The following is a 22,150-nucleotide window of genomic DNA, read 5'->3' as shown; positions in this document are numbered from 1 at the left end:
AATGCTCAGTCTTGTAGCTAATATAAAAATACAGTTAAATATTTTCTACTATAGTTACTCCTTGTATAGATCTCAGATACAAAGTTCGAAAGGGTTTAATTCTTTTAAGTGTGCTCTACACAATACTTTGAGGAAAAGCAAATTCTTCTTCCTGAAGGAATGCTTTAAAAGAGAGATTAAAGTTTGTTTCCAACCCTGTACTGGCAGACAACTCAAGAAAACAAGTAGTCTGGGTTAAAATGATTTATCATAGCAAAAAAAAATTAAAATGTTTCTTACAAAATGTTTTTAAAGGTGAAAGGTGACTAAAAAGAACCACATACCCAAGTGGGATTTAACAGGGCAAACAAACATATAGACGAAGGATTAGTTTTCATTATATTATCAAACAGCATAAACTAAATAAAATTCTTTAAGATTTCACTGAAGCCAGTTTTACAATACACTAGAGGTACTCAAATTGGAGTAAACACTGATAAAATCTTGACAAATATTCCAGAAATGCACTCCAGCTATTCCAGACAAAAGCAGCGAGTATTCATCAAAGTGCAAGTTTCCAACTGAGCCCTGGAGCCTTTGAGATAAAAAAAGGATTTAAGTCTTGTGACTTGTGACAAGATATTTGCCTGACAGACTGCCACGACACAAAATGCTTCATCAACATTACATAGATAAACTACAAAACAGCGCTACCCACCTGCTCTTTTCAATTCTGATGACATACCCAAATGATCTGCTAATGATATAGCTAAACAATCTCCCCCAAATCTGACAGGTTTAGCACTTTCCGTGATTCTGGTCTTACTGACACAAAGTCATAGCACTTAGAGCTCCTAGTCTGCCTACAAAGCGTTTCACCCTAATAGATTGCTCCAACAGGATTAGAGACCCCACAGGGATTAACAAGAGCCAAAAAAAGAAACCCCGAAGAAGCTGTGGGGTCAGAGAAAAACTGGCACCAAGATCATCTCAATACATGCCATTAAGAGGGGTGATTTCTACCAGTCAAAATTAAACATAAGGACTTTATACAAATTGCCACCCTCTCCACCCTCATAGAGAAGAAATTCTTCCTTACGTCTAGCCTAAATCTGCCCCCCTCCAGTTTATCCCCATTGCCCCTCGCCATATCACTCCAAGTCTTTGTGACCTGTCCCTCCTCAGCTTTCTTGTAGCCCCTTCAGGCACTGGAAGGTCACTATAAGGTCTCCTCAGAGCCTTCTCTTCTCCAGGCTGAACAACCCCAGCTCTCTCAGCCTGTTCTCGTATGGGAGGTGCCCCAGCCCTCTGGATATTCTGCCTTGTTCTGTAGCTACGTGCACCTTGCAGAAGAATGTTCTCCTCTGAAACCAAAGCTATCAGGAAGGCCTTCACAAATCTCCCTGCAAGCTACCACCTTTGAGCTGTGTTTACAGGACAGTCTTGGGCTGCCTGTTCCTCTTCCAGCTCTGCCTTCCTGCATTCCAACTGATTTCACAGCCCAAATCTTTAAATCGCTGCTTTCACTCATTTGCATCGTGTATCCTCTCATGTTATTTGTTGGAGCATTTTTAGAGGACATCTCTTTGAGATTATATACTTTGAGATTATGTACTTTGAGATTATGTACTTGGCACTGGTGAGACCGCACCTCAAATCCTGTGTTCAGTTCTGGGCCCCTCACCACAAGAAGGATGTTGAGGCTCTGGAGCGAGTCCAGAGAAGAGCAACGGAGCTGGTGAGGGGGCTGGAGAACAGGCCTGATGAGGAGCGGCTGAGAGAGCTGGGGGTGTTTAGCCTGGAGAAGAGGAGGCTGAGGGGAGACCTCATTGCTCTCTCCAACTACCTGAAAGGAGGTTGTGGAGAGGAGGGAGCTGGGCTCTTCTCCCAAGTGACAGGGGACAGGACAAGAGGGAATGGCCTCAAGCTCCACCAGGGGAAGTTCAGGCTGGACATCAGGAAAAAAATTTTCACAGAAAGGGCCATTGGGCACTGGAACAGGCTACCCAGGGAGGGGGTTGAGTCACCTTCCCTGGAGGGGTTTAAGGGACGGGTGGACGAGGTGCTGAGGGACATGGGTTAGTGATTGATGGGAATGGTTGGACTCGATGACCCGGTGGGTCTCTTCCAACCTGGTTATTCTATGATTATAAAGGCAAAAAAATGTACCTCACTGTTCTGCATAACAGAGATGCATCAGTTTCTATATTAATACTGTGATTTCAGTATGCATCCTAAAGATTACGTTGTTTTAAAAACACACACAACTGCCCCGGCATGTGACAACACAAGCCAAGAAACTTGCAAACATTCATTACAGGATGTTTTTTTCTCAATGTAAACATTAGGCAGAAAAAAATATTCCTGATCTTCAGGAAGAAAATTTGGAACAACCTAATCCAAAATGCTCTCTGTAAAATAGCAAACACAAACACTCGCTGCAGTTGGAGAGCGGGGATCACGGTCAGGACTACTTAAAATATGGCTGAAACCACAGAGGCAGAGAACAGGCAGGGTTTTAAGACAGCAATAACAAGGAAAAAAAAGTGTTGACAGACGAGTGTGAAATGAATTAAAATTTATGGGAATACAGCTATGAAAGCCTACTCAGCAGTGAGAAAAGCTATTTTGGAAGCTACTGTTACACATGTGGTAATTCCACCCATCTCCAACCAGGCTCAAAAATGGCCTCGTTGGTCTTTTACAGAGGCATGATGAGTAGCAGTACCACAACCAGAGAATATTTCATAGAAGGCCATTAATTAAGTACATTCACATCAAAGCAGCTCAAATCCATCTGTGCAATGCAAGGCGGTTCACAACTTTCCACCAGACCTGGAAGAAAGCAGTGGACCAAGGTGAGAGGAGAACGCTCGTCACGGCAGTCTCAGAAATACCTTCAAAATATCAGCTGTGTGTGTGTCCATGGAAAGAAAATGTATAAATTATCACATCAGACTTGCTGTTATCCACCACACGGTTACTGTACATTACACAGAGTTCTTGACTGCTTTGAGTATAAACAAACTGCACAGTGGCCCATTAGTGGTTTTCAAGTTTATGCTAAGCGTTGCAATTTATTGCTGTTCTTTAAGTTAATGTACTATTATTTCATGTATTTGTAATATATTTCTGGAGTTGTTGTTAATTATGATGTAATGTTTAGATCCCAAAGATCAATCAAGACCCCATAGTGTTTACAGCTATATGTTAATAAAGCACAAAGTACACTAGGGCTCTTATGATGCCAAGTTTATTCTATAGCTCAAGGTCAACATCAGATTTAATACCGATGTCTGTATTTCAAAATGTTATCTGTCCCCTTCTGTCTGGGCCAGGAAAAGGAATTACAGACCTGAGATTTTGTTTAACTTGGGAAACCTTAAGATATTTTAAACTGCATTACTAAATACTTAGATGGGAACATCGGTGCTCTCTCCTAGCTTTACCATCATCTCTTCCTCCTAATTTGTGAGCAGTTTGGATCCTTAAGCTTCAAGGTACATTTCTTGCATATGCAAATGTCTCAGTGAAATCCCTGGATACTACAAGATTACAAGCACCAAAGCTTTTTCTTGCCCAAAGGCTCAAGAAAATATGGCTAAAAGACAACCACAGAACATTATAAGGATAACAGTGCACATCTGAGAAAGGTTTTCTCAGCAGCTGCTAGGAAAGAAGTCTTTCAATTTTATTAAGTCTTTCAGCTTGTATTATACAGTGAGTACTCCACCACGTAGCTTCCTTCACCTTTGTCATGTCTCTCACCTTCACCATTTGTTTCTTGCAACCCTTTCCACCAAAGCCTTCACTTCTAACCCTCATAAATTCTTTTCAGGCTTATACTATCTTATCCTGTTCTCCTTCAATTACTCATCTCCTTTGATTCGTTTTAACCTCCACTATCCTATTTCCCTGCGTTTCAAATACTATGTAAAATACTGCAGAAAACTGAATGAGAACTTAGCAGACACCTTCAGAGTCTGACCTGGGTGAGGCAGTCGCGTAATTTAATACATGGAGTCCTACGAGGACCCATCATGTGTCACCAGCCCTTCTGAGGGGTGGCTTTCAAGGTTGTACAGATCAAAAAATTACTGCTGATATTCTGAAAATCTGGAGGAAATCATCTGAATCGAACTCGGTGAAGGACTCGGTGATCCGGTGGGTCTCTTCCAACCTGGTTATTCTGTGATTCTGTGAAGGCATCAAAGCTGACATACATTCACTTATTTTTAACGGCAGATATTATTTTTGCTATCATTCTTTCCTTCTTCCACAGCTTCTCCAAACACTGTTAGTTAGAACATAGTCACAAAATTTAAAAAAAAATAATAAAAATTCAACCCATAACGGAAAAAAAACCAAAACCAGGAGTGAGGGCAGCACATAGAAAACGAGTTTTAAAAGCAGTGAGAGGATAGTCAGAGGAACGGCTGATTACACACGCAATCCCATGGGACAGGCGGTGACCTTGTTTACCACCGCTCTTGGGAATGACTGGCAGCCCCTACCCAGCCTCTGTATTTCAGGGCTTCGAAAAGTTAATATTGTACTTATTTGCTGCACAATGCTTGAACATATCCTATCACTGACAGTCTTAGAGAGGAGAAGGAGTTTTACTGGGCTATCACAGTCCCTACCCAGGCAAATCCATTCCTGATGTATGTGCATAATGCAACAGTGAGAAAACAAAGCTCACAGCACTTAATCATGTTATTTTCACAGTGATTACTGTGAAACAACTATTAAAATGCATTCTGATCTTCCTAGGGCTCTTTATTTTTCCCCTAGCGCCTCATTTTCAGTTGTGGTGAGTTAAACCAGAACAATGTGTATATTCTTGTGTGTTTCACTGCATTAAATTAAATTTCAATAGTGAAGTGGAACAACAATGAAGCATGACTAGCACTGCTGCAACAGGAACTTAACCCAGTTTCATGCACACTATGCACTGTCACAGAGGAAACACACCATTACTTGAAGGACACGACTGAAGTATTTAATTATGCCATGCAGTGAGATGCCAGAAATAAGAAAACAACATCCTCAAACAATGAGAAAGAGCAGCAGGACTGAGAAGGCAAGGGTCAAAATACATTAGAAAACTGGTCTGTACTTGAATTTTTTTGGTTGAGAAAATGTAGCAACAAACACAAAAGAAAAAATAATATAATTATAGACTACACAATAAAATTTATCAGACTCGCACAGACCCAACTCTGCCTCCCTGAGTCGTCAAAATGGATTTCATTTCTGTATAAAACCAATGGCAGAATCTGGGCACAGTGAGACATTCACGTAGGGTCCTTCGGCCAAAGTAGCTGCTCTCTGTTAACAACCAACGTGGCAAACACCACTCTGCTTGGAGCTGTCTCCTCAAGACGGTTAAGCTCCTGTTTGCAACAGTTTCTTACTGTCTGCTTTCCTCAAAGACAAATCAACTTCCCTAAATCAATCTTTATTATTTCAAGACTGTCCCAGATTCCTTCCCAGAAAAGGAAAGCCTGTCTTCCAGAGGCTATTTCAATAATTGCAGCTACACAATTATGCCGAAAGGTAGGAAGAAATTCCTATTAACCAGGGAGGTTGACATCAAAGTTTGTAAACGATTCCAATGTTTCACTGCCTGGACAGGGTACGTGACACAACCTTGACCGGTCTCTATGAAATTACGTCACAAAAACATTCACGCGTTCCCTAGAAGAGTGTAAAATTGCATGTGTTCTGGGGCAACACACGCTGGAATGTTTTTATCATTCCCTGTGTTTACCTATGTGGACTGAAGTCAGTTATAATAGCATTTTGAGAGTCAGAATAACAAAAGTCTGACAGCGTAGAAGATTAGAGAGGACCCTGGCCACCAGCCCACCGATGCTATCGTTACGTTTATTTGTTCTGGGCTGAGATAATACTGTTTTCAGGGATTTTTTTTTTTTCTGTTTACAATTTCGGATCAAAGAGAAAGGATCATCAGGTGACAGTCTAACTTTCATCTGCAAGTAATTGAGCTTCCTCAGTTCGGAACACGCTATACCTTTATTAAAAACCTTCAAAAAAGCTCTTGGATAAAAATACAAGTGCAGAAAGCATTGAATTACAATGCAAGAGCTGTAGGACAAGAAGAGCATCCTTAACCAAAATGTGCATCACAGCTGAAGTGTGCAAGTACTCATTCTCTGAGAGCTTCGTTTCTCTTTCTGGTGTGGTTAACTCAACCACTGATGGCAGTGAACCTTCACAGTGTAACACATTGCACCAAACATACTGGGGTTTGTTCTCTTAAGTAAAAAAAAAAAAAAAATTCCAAAGCATAAGTGGCACTTAAAGACTAAACAATATTAATCCAATGTAACTGAAATGGTGACTTCTGTGTTTACAGAAAAGTAACTTGGAATGTTGTGACCTTGGGACTTGCATCACTCAAACCAATAAAGTATTAAAGCACTTCACATTCCTTCATGATCACTGTCCTCACAACTCCCTTATGAGACAGAGGTCCACTTTCCTTACCCCATCTTCCTGCAAACCACATGAAAAAGTCAGTGGCTTTGTTAGAAACCGAGTGATCTTCACAGTTCTGACTCAATGTTTTATTCAGCACAGAAGGCTTCTTCCTATATTTGCTGCTCGAAGTCCACAAATACAACACAGATTTGCAGTAACAACACTTTAAAACTCAGTAATACTCTATCTCATTGTTCAAAGCATGCAAAAAGAGAAAAGGAAAACCATGTTATGAAGAACAACTGTGAACAGTCACAGAGGATGCTACTACCACTTACCCTTAACTCCATTATCAAGGAGAATGGAAGCTCAGAACCCCTAACTCACCAAGAACAGTACCTAAAACTCCCTCAGCATCATGAAGGCAACACCAAGGGGACTGGTGGGGCAGACAAGCCCTAAAAGGAAGATCACTAACAGAAACACCCAGAAGCTGGCTAGCAGGTGCCTTCGGACACCGCTCCAGCAAAAAACGACCATCAGTTGTTCAGAAACTCTGTACCGTCATATATATATTAAATATATATATTGAATATCAGGCAAAACGTGCTGTGAGCAACATTTCACTACAGGGACAGCTTATCTCGTGGAGGGACTTGTAACAGCCTCATCCCTTTCTCCTCCATCCAGCAGAAATGTTGCAAACAGCGTAGGATGAACTGTCAGTGCAAACATAACATTCTATATTAAGATCAAACTTCATTTTTCCTTTTATACAATTCAAAGTACAAAGCCTCTATTTCATCCCATTCATTAACGGTCTGATTTCAGTGACACTGCTGGGTTGGAGTGGCCAACCCACTGCAAATGCTTTGCATAAATTCTGCTTTGGCTAAGAACAAGATCCTGATGTCCATGGAAGAAGACAAAACCTCTGCAGAAGTCTTTGCAACCAGTCTCTATATTTCAGAAACGGTCAGGAAAAAGTAGAAACAGTCTTTTGGACTGAAATTTCTCAGCCCCAAACCAGAATTTGTCTGGAATTTAGAAAAATGAATGCATGTTGAAGCATATATTCTTTATCTTTATTAAGTCAAAGCAACCATATAAGCTATCTGACTCAAGAAAGACACATGGGTGACTTAGAGACACTGCTTGATTGCAGTAAATCGATCAGAAAACACCATTATTAAATCACACCACTTGCTTCTTTTTCTTTAATGTACATTAAGCATGCAACTCAATCCACTTAAGATGCTTCTGTGTATGAATGACAGAAGGGACTTCTGTCACCTTCTCTTAGGAGACAGATGAGAAATACCCAGCTATCGCTCTGCCTTCCAACTGCTAAAGACAAGGCAAAATAGAGCCTGGGAATTCTGCAGCCCTGCAAAAGGGGATACCCCAAGGCTGTGTGAAATTACAATTCAAACATTGGAACACTGATATATTTGGTTCCCAAACTTCTGCTCCTAAACAACACTGCATGCCATGTATTTATTACACAAGGCATACACTGTAGATGCAAGACTTCTGGGAAAGAACGCCTTACAGTGCACTCCATGTACAGTCAATTTGTGCAGGAGCAGTGATCCTGTACAGGGAACTTCTGTGTGTCCAGCAGCCTAAACACAGCCATGCAGACAAGTATGTGAAATTTCTATAAACTCTACCAACGTACCAGCTCTTTGTCCATGAACTAAGTGGTCTTATAGTATCGATAAGTATTTGCAAGAAACACGGCAACGGATCACAAAGCAAGGAAAGAAAAATCACGCATCAGGCTGTGAAAGAAGGATATTTGGGAAATGTGTGGCAAAGCTCTGTTGACCAGAATCTCACGTACAAAAGCAGATGCTTTCAGAATGGACATAAAAATACCACGTAGAACAAGGGCATAACAACAATGTTTTAACAATTTATAATGGGTACTAACTAAACCAATTTTGACACTGATAATCACTCATGTCCATCAACACAAATTAGAATTTTATAGCTCCAGTACAGAAGGTGACCTTTAAGACCATTGGTCTTGATTCACAATTAGCTTTAAAGTGGGGGGAGTGAAGGGTGGGGAGGAAAAAGGCCTGGTTGCAAATTTATATATACTGTTCTAACCAAGACAGGAGGTACCAGGGCTTCCAGTGTGTATCTCAGAATATCTGCTTTGAGAATTACATTGAATAGTCTCCAAAATTCTTGTCTAAGCTACTCACACATGACATTTATGGAACAAAAGAACAGCAACACTTACTACTCTTCTCAATAAACAACTAGAAGTACCGTTATTAAAAAAAAAGTAAAAGCATCCATCATGTTATGTAAATATTTCAAATTCTATATGTGTATAAAGAATCACAGTTGCCAATGTGATATTGTTGCTGGATAGTTTAATTATCAAGGGAGTTGTGAAATCCTTCAATACGCCTCAGACGGGTTAGATTTTTCTCTATTTTATACCATTCCAAAAGCTATACTGTTCATGTTCCAAATGAAAACTATGTGGCAAACTAGGAAAAAACTTTACTATGTTGATTCTGAGAATTTTAATGCAATGCCTTCACACAGATGCTAATACTATATTCCAAAAACCGTGTACCAAAAAAAAGGTTTATTCTTAAAACACGTTATGTTTGGTTTCCAATGTATGCCTTGAAAACAAATTTATCAGCTGTAAAATACAGAAGAACATCTTTGTTCCTAGTGACTGGAGTTCTATGCTTTGGTTTTCAATATTGACTATAGGATACTTCCCATTTTTTGATGAAAGCAAACCAAAAATAACTCTAAAACATTAAATTCATTATAGTACAAGCTCAAATAGATGACAGAGTATACGTATACACACAGATATCAACGCTCTTTATACTACTTATAAAAATTATTGGTAAGTACTATATATATTGCCCAAGGTATTAGACATTTTTTTCTGAGCTCCCTCTCACTTTCTGGATTCGGCTGTTCCTTCCTGTAATAAACCATAGCCTTTAATAGCACTCACACCTTTGCAGAACAGTAGCAGCAATGCTTTAGAGTATTTAAACCACCAGTAATTTAAAATTCACATGGATTGGAACATTATCAACCACTACTATATTAAATAAGGCTTTCAGATTCTACTTGCTACAAAGGTAAGGCAAAAAAACCTTCAGGGAAATAGCACGATGCACAGACAAAAAACGGTCTGAAGGAACTGTAATCACAGTATTACAATAATCCAAGCTTCCAGTGTCAGGGTCATAATCACAGCGCCCGAGGCTTCTCTCTGTCACACTAGTTTACATCTGCCAGACTGGCACAAGCCTGTGCTTTCAGTGTGTAATTGCATCAGCAAGTGCAATACTCATTTCTTACCCTGTGGTGACATTTTTATTTATGTATTTAAAACAGGTTCTTCAACAGTTACTCAGTGCTACAAAGGTGAGGCTCTCCCGATGCCTAAAAGCATTGCAGGGAAGGATTCAAGCATAATACACCGCACTGCTGCTATCGCAGTGATGCTAGCAAAAAGGATCTTGCTCACATTTCTCTACTTTACCAGTAAATCAGTTTATGGAGCATTATTTTAAACATAATTTCAGACCTTTTCACCTGACACTAACCTAACACAGTCTTCTACCCTTAAGAATGGGATTTTTAAACTGGGAAGTTAAATGCACATCACTGCAGCCTCCAACAGGTTCCCCAACTCTACTGAAGTCTAGATAAAAGTTAATCACAGTCTTTGCATTAACTCTTCCTTTCAACTCTTTAATTGTCTATCTTTGGCTTCTACCACCAAAGTCAAGCAAACCCTGGCAGTTCCTTCACAGGCACTAGACAAATGTTTAACATGTTGCATGAGAAAAGGTTAAGTACAAACACAGCTAATAATCTGGGCTCCTTGGAGGTAGTGCCATATCTGAATAAATCTGACAGCACCTCATTGTAAACGGCAAGAATTTATTATTATCCAGGTTAAACGCTCTGCTCTTATCCTTTCTGTGGCTATAACAGAAGAAAGGCTCTTTGTGTGCTGAAACAAACATTAAAGTGCCAACATACACAAAATGTATAAGGTGTCTGGGGATTATTCTTCAGCAAATAGTTTAACTTACTTTGGCTTCAGTCTCTCCCCTGTGAAGTGTATACAAATGATGGACGGCACTTTGTGATGATGACCAAGGATGTGTCAGTATTTGAAAAACATGGAAATCATGGCCTAACGTGTCAGTAGTGACCAGCAACATCCCTGGGTAAAAAAAAAAGAAAAAGAAAAAAAGAAACACAAAAGCACAACAGATTAATCACTGCAGAAGAAGAGGCTTATGAATGTCTATCTAAAAAAGCTAGCGCGGCTTACGTTTTGTTTTCTAGAAACAAAAGAAAACAGTTGCAGAAAATTACTGTATTGAAAGGGATTCACTTAATAAAAATTAATCAGAACTTCAACTGAAATCATTAACAGTATCACTACTTCATTATTACAATACAAATCTATAAAAGCCGATCGAAAAACATGCGAATATTCTAACTACACCTGAGAACTTGCACGACCAATATGAAGCACTGAAATGACAAATGCTAGAGTGAAACCTCAAAGCTACTTCACTAGGAAAGAGCCGGTATAAAAGAGATCAACCTCTCCATAATAATAATTTTTGGAAGCTGTAACGTTATCAAAACCCAGCCAAAACAACTCGTACCAAAAACAATCCTGAAGAAGCATCTTTCTTATAAATGTATATGAATCAAAACTGATTTATTACTTGAAAGGCAGCAAATCAGAGTTGAGAGCTTTCAAGTGAAATATTAAATTAGGTACTAACTTCATTGAAAACAGGTCACCAAGGGATGTACTGAAATGATTAAATTAGATGAGCAGCAGAATCACAGTAACTTACACATGCTATTTACTTTCTTTTCCCACTATATGTCAGTCTATAACCCAGTTTTAAACATTTACAAACATTTTTGAAGTCAATTTGCCAAAAAAGTTTAAGTTTTTATGCCAAAAAGAAGTATATTTGTACATAAAAGGAAAGTACAGCATCGTGGCAGATTTTAGGACTACAGTAAACGAACTTCAGAGGGGTTTTTTTTGTATAAAACTGCCCATATTACCATGCTTATTAATGAAATTCAAGAAGATAACACCCCAAATAATCCTCTGATATTTAATTAACCCCAAGTACAAAGTGTTTTGTACACAGTAGAAGTGTCTTCTAAATAATCTTCCCTCCCTCCCTCTATTGAAGAAAACCAGGAATTTCCACATAGCGCCTTGTTGTGTTGATTCACCATATAAAGCATAATTGAAACTTGAAATTTAATGGTAGCACGTTACCATTAAAGTCCAAACATACAGCACTTACAAAATTTTAGATTTAAACTAAAAAAAAACTTCCCATGCACGAGCAGCAAAGAAACACACTTTTAGTGAAGATTAAGTTTAATTAACTTTTCTATTGAACCAACATTACTAGTTGACTATCCTGAGTGTTTTCCCTCAAATACCCCTTCCCTTAAGCCCAAATAGAAGAATTTCAGTAACCAAAGCCTTGACCTTCTGGGCTCAGCGTCACTCCCCAGTGCTGCTCCCTCCTCCGAGGCCAAAGCAGGTTTGTGAGCAGGTCCTGGCTCACTAGAGGAACATCACAGTCCCAAATTCTCCAAACGGGGTAACACAGCATCATCACAGGCTTCGCCTGACCATGAACTGGTGCGTGCCTCACCTTCTCTTGACTGTAACTCTTATGAAATAAGGAACTTGCAAAAAGACACAAATAGTTTGAAGACTACAAGGTCCACCAGTAGTAAGGTACAAAACCAGGGAGAAATCAAACTGCATTTAGAGACAAAATTGCCTGCAAGTTTCCTTCTCGGCTTGACCACTGATGGTGGCAGCGCTTGGACAGAGAGCGAGGCCACCCACGCTGCACACATCCATTTCCTCAAAATCACACAAATGCTAAATCTTAAATCTGACCTCAGCAAGATTCCCTCCAGCAGACGTACTTTTACTGTTACAGGCTGCCACTCTGATTCCAAGCGCTAGAAATGAAAGAGAGTTTGTTATGGAGCTAAGAAATCCATGAGTGCATTTGAGTATTATGTTTGGGCGGTAAGGCATGTGAGTTGAGGTTGGTCTGGATGTTAATGTTGGCTTAACTGGCAATTCCCTTGATTTGTAGTGACTGCGTTGATAGGAAGTACAGCTAAAGTTGCTCAAGTGCAAGTCAGCCAAGTCTTTAGTGTGGGATTATGCACACAATTTGCATTAATTCTGTTCTGAAACATCACAAAATACACTTCCCTACTAGTCAAGTGTGCGGTCCTCAATAATATATAGCATTTCCAGTGGAGAAACCTGGAAGCAAGCAGAGGTTTCTGTGCTAGAATTAGGCTGTTGCTATTACTGGAGTGAGGGTATTCCAAAAGTTCTAATTCAATACAGTAAGGATTTATTTTCTATATTCCCATGTTTGCCTCTCCTCACGCATTAGATTGCTTTATATAGAAGTTGAGTGTGCTTTTAGTCCTTTCGAGCTCTTTCTTATTCCAGATGGAAAGCACCTTTGGAAAAGGAGAGGCTGGAAGAGGTGAATGCATAAGGCTTCTCTCAACAGAGAACAGACGGCCTCAGCAAACTCAATTTTCTTCCTTTCCCTGAAACGCTAGAAGTCTTTTATAAATACAGAGGCAGAGCTGAATGCACCCAGAGATGTGAGCACAGCATTCTTCATGTGTATCCCATCACATGGCACAGGGCAATGAAGATCGTAAAAAAAAAAAAAACCAACCTTAAACGAGCCAAAAATCTGTCTGGAAGTTGGAGACAGAGTTGCACGACAATTACGAGCCAGTGAAAACACAGGAATTACCATGCTGCATTGTCCATCAAATCTATCAGTTGTTTAGCTAACTAGCATCTCGTTTCCAGTATTGGTGAGCAACACAGGTGTCTGCGGACAGTGCAATAAAACCTTGGGGGTGCAGAACGTGATATAACTTCACCCTTCTCACAAAGAGTCTGTTATCTCTACTTACCTCAAGCAGGGCATTGCCAGAGAGCTCGCTTTGGGAATCATAGACTACAACATATGTCACAAATCCACACAGCACATGGTGTTATCTGTTTGGGTTTTCGAAGACATACATTGTACCTGAGCAAATGAAGCTGTGAAACGTGCTTGCCTATCTGCAGGTCTGATCAGTTCCATATGATGTTCAGAGCTCTTGGTTCCATATTCATGTGTGTTACCTTCAGGTTTTTTGGGTTTTGTGTTCTTTGGGGGTGTGGTTTTGGCTATTTTTTCTGGCTTTGCTGTTCTGAAGGAGCAGAGAGGTGAAGGATAACACATTTGGGAGCATAAAGGATTTGGCTTAAAAATAGAAAAATGGGTGGGATCTGATTTGGTGATTTTGTATGCCTAATCTAAAATGCTGCTGTTTGTCACTGTTTGGAATAAATGCATTTTATTAGACAAAAGCCGAAGGAAAAGGGGCCCTTCACTTATACGAGCAACTACTTCTCAGTTAGTTAAAGGAAGACCTTTCATACTCACATTTGCATTTGAAATACAAATATATACTTGCAGAACTTGTGTCAACACAGAGGTCCCAAGCACAATACCACAGATGTGAAAGAACGTGTATTTATAAAACAGCGTTTTGAAATACCTTCCTTACTACTGTTATTCAAACAATAAATCACCAATGTTTTAGAACATTTGACTTGGGTTTCGGTGTGGTTTTTTCCAGCTCTCATTTCTTCACACTGAAGAATCACAGTTTTCAATCCTTACAGCTCAGCCATTTCGTTTCTCTCTCCATTTCCCTGCAACGAGAGGTGGCTGCACGGCTGCAACACCCCAGCAAGAAGTGCCTGATCCCAGGAAACGAATACAAACTTGAATCTTGGTCTTTACCTCACTTTCACTTTCAAGTGCAGGAAACTTCAACTCAGCTTTGTAAAAGACCCTGTGACAGTTTTCCCAAAAAGCTTTTTAGACGGAAATATGGGTTAAAGCCATCGTAAGTTCAGTCCATAGTGTTTTCTCTTATGATGTACTTTATGTAGGAATAATCATAGATGAAAAGTGAATAATTCTCAAGGATTTCCTGCTTGTTTTTCAAACTGGCATTAATCCCTGTTTAACAGATAACATCTGAAATCAATTGGGAGTCTTGCATATGCAGAACCCAGTGGAAATTTATGTGTAAAGCAGATATTACTTAGTATGTACCTCACTGCAAAAACTCCGATTTTGCTTATCCACAATACAAGGGGTGCAGCAAGTTTAAATTAACAACTGTTTTACAGTGTGGTTTTTCAAATCCACAGAGATGATTAAAATCCAGTTTCAAAGGAACAGATATCCTAGGTGGAAAAGAATAAATGACCAGAGCTTTGTTTTACCTAACAGATACGTTTGCCCTAATTTACAGCTTCCTATTTTTCATGCATTCTGTTTGGGAAACAATAAGCTGCTTTCAGGATAGCAACGTTAAAAAATACAGGGAATATATGCATAAAAGGAAAAACTGGTACAGATGCAGACTGCGGGTTAAGAGCTATTTATGCAGTATCAGAAGACTAAACCAGACTCTGGCCTGGCCATAAACTAAGCCCACACCCTAAATGAGGTGCCAAGCCACAAAAAGCATTTGCGTCAACTGGGAATACAAGGAAAAGAAGGACTTCTAATTATAGGGCCTGGAAGCGGAAGCCCAGAGTGATTAGGAGTTTAGGCGCTGCTGTATGTTTATCTGGGAGCTTCCTCTCGCTCTCTCTCAGCCCGGGTTTGATAGATGAGGTTGGCCTAAAGGGTGGGATTGAAGTCGCTGATGGTACACAGAGTTCTCCACAATCTGAAGGAGACTGAGACGGAATACCAAGGCTTCTGTGGCCTTGTAGGAACATAACTCTCTTCAACTAGGCGTCAGCCGGTTAGCCCAAACGGCAAAATTAGAGAGCAGCAAATCACGGCTGGGTACTTGCTATAAAATCTAGGAAACTTGAGCAGCCTAAGCATCTCCACCACATCCTATTTATAACACCTACCTAATTGCAGAGTTGTTTATTATATGCATACAAATGAGGTACACACAATTTCACCTTGGGTTGAAGTTTCATGAGTAACTTCACTTGAAATAATGCCATCTTTCAGAGCAACAGGAGGGTTTTCTGCTTTCCAAAACAATGTCATTCTGTAATTACACACTGAAGAACCCAACACGTTCGCGCTGTGTTGGATTTGTTTTAAGAACACCAAGGGCACAAATATAAGGAAAGCAGGCACACATCTGCATGAAGGAAATGTATATTCATGGCTATTACTTAATTTAAGAATGCAACTCTTGCATTTCCACGCATGCAGAGCCATTGAGCAAACACGCTATTTACACACGCAGCGATAAACAAATATGAACAACTTCTCAAAGTTTATTTTTTAAATTTGAGCACGGATACCATGCAATGTTATATTATACTTTAGAGGTTTTCAAATTACAAGATCAGAGAGCTCAGCAGAACCGCGTTTACAGTGGCTCCTGATTCCATCCACACACATTGCCCTTGGCATTCCTACCCCCTCCATTCCTATTCCACTGCAGCTCTCTTGCAAAAGCAGTTGCGTACGTATCTTGTTAAGATGTGACCAAGCTTATATGGTCCATGGTTTTATGAAGCATATGGCCTGACCTATGCACAGTAGTTTTATTTATACTCACTTAACTCTTCTCTGAGGCTGATGCTAGTCAAAATTAAGCCAAACGTTAGTGCTAGGAAGCACACACATACTTCCAAGCAGAACGCATGCGCCACAGTCGCAAAATTTGGTCTCAAAAAAACTTAACTGAATAAAGAGAATCCGATTTCAACAACAAATTCCACCAAAAAATAAAACATCGTTACATAAAGATATAAAAAAACAAACCAAAAAAGACCAGCAAGTCAAAAAAGAAGGAAAAATGTTTCGTGAATATATAAATCACCTATTACTGGAGATCTCTATACACAATAACACACTTAATTATATATTTAATCTGATATTTGGAGCTTGGGGTGGATGTATGGAAACTGTCAGACATTTACAATGTCCCACAGATGGCCCAAGGGTAGGCTTTATACACTAAAATACGATTCAAACACTGACTACAGCTGATGGCCCAATAAATACTAAGACTTTATCAGGATGGGGTTCTGCCTCCCAAAACGAAAGGACATGCACTCAGGGCAGCTGAGTAAATGAGGGCAAGAGATCAAAGGGAACAGTCTGCTTCTCTTTTAACCCTGCTTGTAATTCCTCCAAAAGGGATACAAACCCACAGTCACTACCATTACCTTAGCATTTCGGGGTTTGTTAGTTGCAGAAATTGCGGTAATCATTTTTCCTGCTGAAACGTATTATCGTGTTTTTGATTTTCACCGGAATAACAATAAAGTAAATGTTACAGAGAGAGGGTAGAATCCTGACCCCCCTGAAGACTACAGACCTTTTGCCACTAACTTCAAGGCAGGAAATTATTTTGCCCTTTTTGGACAGTTATGCATCTTTAATCCCAAAGGAAGCTAACAACTTGTGAACAATGCCTGCTGTGCTAAATTACTGTTTTGATATTAATTTTAATATACTTTGGAACTCATTATAAACATATCATGTATCAAAATAGATATTCAGCAATAGCAATACACAAACAAATTTTTACAGATTGTTTTTAAGAAATACTTTAAATTTTAGCTATCTGAAATGTAGTAATTACTGAACAGAGAATTTTAATGACTGAAAACTTCCTAAATTTTCAGTATATCCCAAAGCCTTCCACCTGCAGGAAGAAAATGCTCTAGAATTAGGTATTTCTAGAAAATGAAAATTTGTTTCCTGCAGGGAACCAATTAAGAAAAAGCACAGAAGAATATACACAAATAGAATTTAAAAGTACAGAAACAGCACTGACGTTATTTCACAAAGCAGGCATTCTCATTGACGTTAACGTGACTAATGATGATGAGAAGGTCATTTTTTTTACCACCAATCAAAGGACACTTTGTGTTGAAACACACTAGATTTCTACTTTTGATGCAAAAAAAAATCCACTCCTGAATTTTCCTTCAAAAACAAACCATAAAGCAATGCTAGGAAGCTATAGGTCATTAATCATTTCTCACCTCTGGCCCAGCATATACAGTATGGAGACACAATCTTTGCATCTTCATCGAATATGATGCCATTATGTTATTTTTAATACTGTTGTCTTCAAAGGCAATAATTCAAGTTGAAAAACAAAAGTCAAAATAAACAGAGAAAAAGCAAATAATTGTTGTGTCATTCAATAATTGCAACTCATTTTTCTGGAGATGGCAAATCCAGGAGGGCGATGGTCCAGAGCGAGATCAATCTTGCAAACTCAAGAAGAAAGAAGCAGTCGCTATAGAAGCGCAAGCACGGATGAGGTGCTGGTTGCAGACATATCAATGCTGCAATAATTAGCTTACACAGCACTTGCTATTATAAAAGGTAACTCCAAACCTTAATTAATCTAAATGTACTGATTGTATACTTTAGGTAGAAAAAAACAGAGAGAAAACGCATTTCTATTAACCTGTGAGGTGCTATCAGTGCTTCACAACACCCAAATAAGGTATTTTTCTGCTCACTCGCTCTGATCAATGGGAAAAACTTCTGCAAAGACATTCCAATTTAAACCTCTTTAACTATTAACTCAAGGCCACCATCGCATTTCAATATAGAACATTTAAATAATCAGAGGAATTTCAGGTCCGTTAAAGGTGCAGTCAAGCATCCAAAGGGGTATACAGTTTAATCTGTTTTACTGCTGGTCCAACATTAATTTTCTCATTATTAATGGATGGAAAAGCTCTTTTGCAGCCAAGGAAGCGTAATTATTTAAAATTTTAGATGTGTTGCACTTCACAGCTCTGAGCTGCTAAGCTGGCAGGAGTAACACTTGTGGAAAGCAGATCATTGATTTACCATATTTAAAAGAAAAAAAAAAATCCATATATTTATAAAACAGCAGCACATTAGCTATTTACTAATTGAGTGTCATATTTAGGGAGTTCCTCTGTTTGACATTAAAATCACCATAAATAAACAACAACAGAAATCAAAGTACAAAAAGGAACTGAATTTGACGTGTCATTTATTGGTTGCACCAATGGATTAAGAATCGGGGATCCTGTGTAATATTATTCTCTGGCACTGAGTTACTGCGTGACCTTGAGGGAGTAACAGCTTCTCAATCCTTCAGTTTTCCTAAAATTAGCTTTCAGCCCCTCATGTTCTCAGTTTGAAGTTCTTACAGTTCATTCTCAACACACCCTTCTTTGTAACCTGTCCTCTTCTAATAAACTGGTTTGAAATTATACCCATAGCTTTGATTTCTGCTCTTTGTTTTCTACACTGTTTGCAAATGTCTTTTCTATCCCCCTTCCCTTGCCTTGCTGGAATTATGCCACTATTCATTCAGTCAACTACCATAGCTTGAAAAGTCTCCCACTTCTTGTTCTTGGAGAACACCTTTCTTCCTCCCTAAACCTATTTCTCTGGAATTTATCTTACCAACCTTGCTCTTAATTCCATAAGGATCAAGTTTTTCATCCCGTATCTTTCCCACCTTATGTAGAAATTATCTTGCTCCAGGAATGCATTCTATTATGAACTTTCAAGATAGATTTTACACTTTTCTACTCGACATATGTATGTGATACACTTTACTCACGTATATTAGAACATACATCCCCTTTCCCAGCAATTTAAAAGTTGGTGTTGCTGCCAAATTGAAGGTAGCTACAGCTACAGTTATGTTTTACTTAATTACAGCATTTCTAGTTTGGTTTTAAGGGCTTGTACTGAAAATTATTGCAACTTTTGCTCCTCCTAAAACGGTAAGAAAGCACGACAGAGTCCTGTAGCTGGCAAACACTTCTATGAATACATTTAAGACCTGTAGAGAAAAGCTTTTATTGAAAAACTCTGTCCCAAGAGAAGACCACCACTAAGCTTTTGTAACAAAATACCCTTTTCAGAGGCTGTAAGTCCAGTTACTTGCCTTAACAAATTGGCAACTGAAGCACAACCTCTAAAAAAATTCAAATACAGACTAATTCTCAGCTTTCCTGGCTACCCGCAGCCACCTACTGGATTTTTTGTAGCTACAGTTCTTGGCAATGAAGCCTTCTGTCCCCAGCCTAAGAGAGAAACAAGGCATAAACTTTGCAGTGACAGTAATGAATGATTAAGAACTAAGCAAACTTCAAGTTGATGCGCAAGTTTCTATTCTTATCCAGATTCCCAAGACAAATAGAAGAAATAGATACATTTATGCCTATGCTACCAGTAACGAGAAATAAAAGCAAAGAAATGAAAGCTCTGCTGGTCATGAGCAGTGCCTAACACTATAGTTGAAGTCCAGATTGCCCAGTCCTAGACCAACGACAGAAATAAAATTCTGAAACTAAGAGATCCTCCAGCCAAGTAATAAGTTACTGGCTTGCCCTAGTGCAGTTATTATGCAACTATGACTTTCGGAAGGAATTCATGTCAAAGGCTGTGCGAAATGCACCCAACGAGAGAAAGGAGACGGCACATGCACCCGAACAGCAGCTCTAATCACAGTGCCCGTAGTGCCTGGACAACCTCCTCTGGAAAGCCTGGCAGGAGTACAGATGGTGTCCAGTTCAGATTTCACCAGCTACCACACGTGAAAGAAGAATTAAGACCCAAAAGTACAATCTCCCATTCTGCCTGCCTCAGTTGCTCAGTCTAACTTTCAAAACTAAATGAGTCCAAGTAACCTGAGGCTTCCAGAGCAATTGGAAATACAGAGGAAGAGGAGCACCACAGTTCACACTGAAGATGCACAAAGGAGTAATAGGTGCCCTAGCATCCTCTAAAATGAAACTTGGTATTTGAACATCAAGATTCTCTGAATTAGCAGACATATATAAAATTCAGGGCTCATCCCTCTACGTTTTACTTTATCTATAAATTGTGAAAATAACATGTATATCTATTTTCACATTCCACTTATTCACACAAAGAGCATTACAGTAATCAGTACGAAGCTTGCAAACTACCCTTCTGTGCAGAGATTAAAACCAACAACCAAATATGTTAGTCCTGTCTGAATTATACAATTTATCTTCAGCAAAGGATGGCCTCGCTCTGTTTCTCAGGATAAGGCAGAAGTTGTTCTTTCCTTGTGTAAGATTATCCCGATTCAATGGCACAGCAGATACCTAAAACCAAAGGAAATACAGCTGTGCAATTAGGTGCTACAGTGGATAGCTGGCATCTAGGTTGTTCACCCTAACACCCACTTACAGCACTGCTGCATGAATCCAGCAGCCAGAGAGCGTGGAGATTTTGCAGTTTTATAAAGCACATTCTCCTCTTGCCTTACAGCCACCGACTCCATCACAACCCTGGCGGAGAGAGGCAATGCCACTGGAACAGATGCATTAACTGCAACAAGCAACACGTGGCGTTCTCATATGAAATTCTCCTTCTGCAGCCTATGCCAAGGTGTAGCTCAGTGTAAAATACAAGCTGTAACTTCCCTTCTGCCTTATGAAGCCAGTTTCATTAATAAAAGGAAGACAAAAAACTCAAGCTGGTGCAGCCTGGGGGGGGAAGGCAGCACATAGATGCACAGACACACACAGCACTAGAGCACACACTGCCTGCATGAATTCCTGCAGCACCTTTCATTTGAGGGGCTGCTGTTAAATCAATGACCCCACAACATGGACCTTGAGCAAATGATATAAAACATACCTTCCTGTGCAAGCAAGAGAGGATCTGGCCCTTCCTCCCCTCTACAGGGAGAGGAGAAAAACTTATTGACCCCTGCACTAGATAAATGAACAGACTATCCATTAACCAGTGAATTGCACAGAATGAAATTATGTTAGAGACAATAAAATGAATATGACTTTAAAGCGTTCATTAAAACTGTCACCAACCATCTAAAATTTAACCTATAAACCACAGCCATCATCTATGTCTCATACAAGAGCTTGCCAAAAAACAATATTAACCTGTGCGATGATCAATAATTCCGACATACAGTAAATTTTGGTTTTAATTGGAATACCTATCATTGATTATAAAAGATTCTCCTAGAAATGAAAATAAAAGAAACCAGCTAATGTTTGTTCACAGATTTATCAGCTAAGAACCTCAGTGCTGGAGAACACCTAGGGTTCAGTGACAAAAGTCTCCTTAACTGGGCAGCACTTCTAGTTTACAATCACAAAATACATTATTTTCATTTAAAAATTTTGATTGTGTTAATATCTTCACTGTTTTTATTGGAATTAAAATCTCAAACGCAGAAAGCAAAAACTGAGGTTTATTAGTTACGCTTTCGTACACAACTCAACTGCCTTTTCTTGTTTGGCATCTCTAGGAAAAGGCAGCCCTTGAGTAAAATGCACATATATTTGTTGCATCAAATCTAGTCCAATCAATAACTCGAGTTAACCTAAAAAAGAATATTACTCTTTGTGCTTCATATTTCTATAAATCGTAGAAAATCCCAGTTTTATGGCCTTAAACCATACCAAATAAACAGAATCCATGTGTCAGCTGCAACACTGACTACAAACACTGAGAAATAAGTTCCTTTTTCTTCTCAAAAATTCTCGCCCATGAAAGCTACATATTGTAGACAACAGATACTACTGTAGGCAAAATATTTAACAAAAAGAAAATAC

General features: G+C 39.3%; 1 protein-coding gene across 9 annotated transcripts in view; it reads right to left on the bottom strand.

Moving 5' to 3' along the window:
• The window catches only part of BCAS3 (BCAS3 microtubule associated cell migration factor), a 344,616-nt gene that overhangs the window by 242,883 nt on the left and 79,583 nt on the right, over positions 1–22,150 (bottom strand). For all 9 annotated transcript variants that reach the window (XM_069874131.1, XM_069874133.1, XM_069874129.1 and 6 more), the window contains exon 14: positions 10,524–10,657. In XM_069874131.1, coding sequence (XP_069730232.1) covers positions 10,524–10,657 — 134 coding nt within the window. The remainder of the gene's footprint in view (positions 1–10,523; positions 10,658–22,150) is intronic.

This window comes from Phaenicophaeus curvirostris, chromosome 21 (genome assembly GCF_032191515.1).
Source record: "Phaenicophaeus curvirostris isolate KB17595 chromosome 21, BPBGC_Pcur_1.0, whole genome shotgun sequence".
Lineage (NCBI taxonomy): Eukaryota > Metazoa > Chordata > Aves > Cuculiformes > Cuculidae > Phaenicophaeus > Phaenicophaeus curvirostris.
Note: the sequence above shows the minus strand (reverse complement) of the source record. Positions and strands in the feature narration are given on the sequence as shown.